The following is a 4013-nucleotide window of genomic DNA, read 5'->3' on the forward strand; positions in this document are numbered from 1 at the left end:
TAGCAGTGATATGAAAAGCCATGTTTCTGAATGACAGAACCTAGTGATGCCATGTAGACAGAGAAGAGAAGTGGTCCAAGTTAGGGATGGGTACCGAAACCCGGTATTTAATCGGTCCTGGGGCTAAATTATGAAAGACCAGATTATCGATAAGCTCTGATGTTAACGGTTCTGCTATCGTTACTGGAAAAATTAATAAAACACATAATATTTATTATTGCTATATATACATTATCTTGCCAATTCTATCTCACCAGAGTCGCCAGCTGTTTTTCAAACATTTGTCTATGATGCATTTTTGCTATTCGCAATTCAGAAGCAAGATCGCGCCCACGCGGAAAAGCTTCAGCACGCGCAACATGAAAGCCCTGTTTAATTATGATAGAAGAGAGAACTAAACATTCAAACATCTGCTTACAAAAATGTTTTAAAGAGCATGCGAGAGTTAGGCGAATTGTTAATTTTGTTGTGATAGTATGTCCTTTTAGCAGTGCAGGCATTTACTATTTACATTATTTAAATTTGTAATTTAACAAATTTAAAGTTAACTGGCATTTAACTTTACATACAGTACTTAATCCACATGTTTAAACAAGTACTCAAGAGCTCCCAGAAACTACTGTGTGTGTGTGTGTGTGTGTGTGTGTGTGCATTTGTCCAATGAAACACACTGTGGTTCTGACCAAGGTGTGCTTCACACTTTTGGTTTCAATCTGTGTTTTTAAAGGATTATTTCACCCAAATATGGAAATCCTGTCATAATTTGCTCACCCTTACGTTGCTCCAGACTCATGATTTCTTGATTTCCACCACACAACACAAAAGGAGAATGTACTTGCTCTTGTTGAAAGAATATAGCGCACATATGGACTAGTTTTAACTATTTTGAAGCGTGAATGCTCCAGTCTGCTTTCACTGTAACTGCTTGAAACAGTGCCCAGCTACATTCTTCAATACATTTCCTTTCGTCATCCATGGAAGAAAGTTCATTGTGTTGTAAATTTTTACTATTTTTATATTAGTTAGTGCAGTCTGATTTTTAATGTCAGGGATGCAAACTCACCATGGGTGAAAAAGGTGACAAAATTACCCCCACCCAAAATTAAACACTTACAATATTTAAAACAGTTATTATTTTAACACTACAGTTGTGCAGAAAAATTCACTATAAAGATTCACTTTCCATTCATGAAGATGATATGAAACAATCCTGGTGGAAAACAAAGACTTTTCCCTATTTTTTTTTCTCATGTCTTGCTTTAGGATTTATTATTAAATGATAAATGATATTATGACAAATTTACTTTTACTATACTGCAGTATGAAGTATAGCAAGTACAATTAAATAATAATGCATTAAATATTTTGAGAAATTTTAACATTGCCTTAAAAAGGACACATCAAAAAGGGTGTTTTAAATGTTATCTATAACTGTAGAAGCTGCTAAATATATTAATCCAACACAGACTTGTTGCTGCTGTAGTGTTTTTCTGAATTTACTCCGCATCTCTTAAAGAACAGCTCACTGTCAATCAAAGCAATGACTTGCAGAACAATTGAGCGGATTCACTAGCGTAATTTTTTACACTCGCTTTGTCATTCCTGAAACAGTATACATGGATGTTTGGTGCTCTTAGACAAACAAAAATCTTCTTCAAATTCTGAATGGATTCTGCAGAGAAACCGAGCAAAGAGCGCTCCCCTGATAGCACAACTGCCCGAGCTCACTAACTAGCTACACAATCAATCTCTTATTTACACCACGTGTATGCTTCATTTATCGTTCTAATAGGAAGATCTGCGAGTGTGTAGAACTACGTGAGCTAAAATAAAAATTGAGTGTCATTTCTTTTCTCTTGATAAGATTGCATGTACTGACCTTGGGCTCTGAACAGAAAGCAGCCACCGAAAGCCTATCACGTTTAGTGTATACTATCAGATGTTATACAAACAACAATAAAGCAGTAGAAGAGTCAAACACTCACGTCTTTCTCCAGCGGTTCGCTGTGGACGAGGCGAGGTTTGGAGTACACAAACGTCCCGGTGGAGGAAGAGTCCTTGTAGCTGGAGGAGAGAATCTGCAGAACGTCGGAAAACTCTCTAGAGTCCATAGACATGCACTGAAACAGAGCTGTGAACCGAGAACAAACCATCAGAACACAGTTACAACCTCTCGCACGGTTCATCCGCTCCCTAGTTTATGTATGGAAAATAGTTTATAAATGGATAATAATATCAGAGGGGAATGACACTCTTTTGATTTTACTAAGCTGAATCACAGCAGCAGTTTTTGTGTCGTGCCATTTTTATTATACAGATGTTTACGGAAACCTCAAAATCAGGATGGTCAGATCTCCAGGGCACATGTACATATAAAAACATTCAGCACACTCTTGTTCCATAGACTTAGAACTGAAACCCAGATGTAACGATCAAGATCAATCCAAGTTCCACGTTTAGGGACAATTGTAACAGGAAGAGTTTGAGTTGCTTTAATTTCTTTGATTAAAAAAAAAAACAAAAAAAACAACAACAAAAAAAATCTAGTTTTTATTTTCGGAGTTTTATTAAAAAACAACAACAACATTATTCCACATTCTGTCCAATGTTATCTTGTAAATGATGTGCAAATGAAAGGCTATGGAAGCAAATATGTGACCCTGGAGCACAAAACAAGTCATAAGGGTACATTTTTTGAAATTGAGATTTATACATCATCTGAAAGCTGAATAAATAATCTTTCCATTGATGTATGGTTTGTTAGGATAGGACAATATTTGGATTATATTGATATTTGGAGATACAACTATTTGAAAATCTGGAATCTAAGGGTGCAAATACTGAGAAAATCATCTTTAAAGTTGTCCAAATGAAGTTCTTAGCAATGCATATTACTAATCAAAAATTAAGTTTTAATATATTAACAGCAGGAAATTTACAAAATATCTTCATGGAACATGATCTTTACTTAATATCCTAATGATTTTTGTCATAAAAGAAAAATGGATAATTTTGACACATACAATGTATTGTTGGCTATTGCTACAAATATACCCCAGCGACTTAAGACTGCTTTTGTTCTCCAGGGTCACATATAGCAAATGCATATGTGCAAAAACAGGTTTAACATATAACTATTAAATTCTACAACAAAAACAAAACAACTGACAATGAAAAATTTTAAAGCAGAAGTTAAAACACCAAATTCAAAAAAAGATAATAAAGAAAAACAAAAGCAGTTAAATAAAGGCTGTATTATAAACTCTGTACATTTTGCAATAAATAAATAACCTTTTCTGAACCATTCCCCTAATCCCTACTTCTGACATTTATGACTGAATGAGCTGCACACCATCTTCATGCAGTTGCTTATTATTAGTGGCCTGTGTTAACGAAACTGCTTCAGTGAGAAATCATTCGTATCTATGATTTGTTTCTCATCTGGCTGTTTTGGAGTTTGCGGATGGATGTATGCGTCTTGTTTTTTCAGGCACGGCTGCTACATGAACCACATGAACCACAATAATATATCAGTGATCAGAATGTTCCACTAATTTCCTGATCGGTGCTGCAATCATCTGTGTCATCTGTGAAATGTGTGTCTGCTGACTGAAACGTTTGGATCAGACGCAAGCCAGCCAGCAGCTTGTCACTGGCTCCTGTCATGACCACGAGCACCCGTCACACTACCGGACTCATTTTAAACAGAACGCAAGATGATTTGTAGCATTTAAAAGCATTAATTCAGTGCATTCAGCTGAGCTGCTGCTGAGAGACCAAATACCTCCAGATCCCCATGTTAATGAGACTAACATCTGCCAACAAACGCTGAAACCGGCTAGTAAAAGCCACAGACTTAATAGACTATTCCTTTACAAACTGTCAGGCTGTTCAAGTCACCATGAAATCAATCTGGACCGTTATTCTTTTTCTAGAATGTTGGATTGTTTACTATAAATGATTTATCTGCACACATCGTTATATATAAATATATATATATATATAAAAAAAAA

At 35.6% G+C, this 4013-nt stretch overlaps 1 protein-coding gene across 1 annotated transcript in view; it reads right to left on the minus strand.

Moving 5' to 3' along the window:
• LOC107667822 (protein TASOR-like) overlaps positions 1 to 4013 on the minus strand; it is a 53381-nt gene that overhangs the window by 33035 nt on the left and 16333 nt on the right. The window contains exon 2 of the mRNA XM_016459536.1: positions 1986 to 2131. Within this exon, the coding sequence (XP_016315022.1) occupies positions 1986 to 2117 (132 nt within the window). The 5' untranslated portion in view covers positions 2118 to 2131. The remainder of the gene's footprint in view (positions 1 to 1985; positions 2132 to 4013) is intronic.

This window comes from Sinocyclocheilus anshuiensis, unplaced genomic scaffold (genome assembly GCF_001515605.1).
Source record: "Sinocyclocheilus anshuiensis isolate Anshui unplaced genomic scaffold, SAMN03320099.WGS_v1.1 scaffold2209, whole genome shotgun sequence".
Taxonomy (NCBI): domain Eukaryota; kingdom Metazoa; phylum Chordata; class Actinopteri; order Cypriniformes; family Cyprinidae; genus Sinocyclocheilus; species Sinocyclocheilus anshuiensis.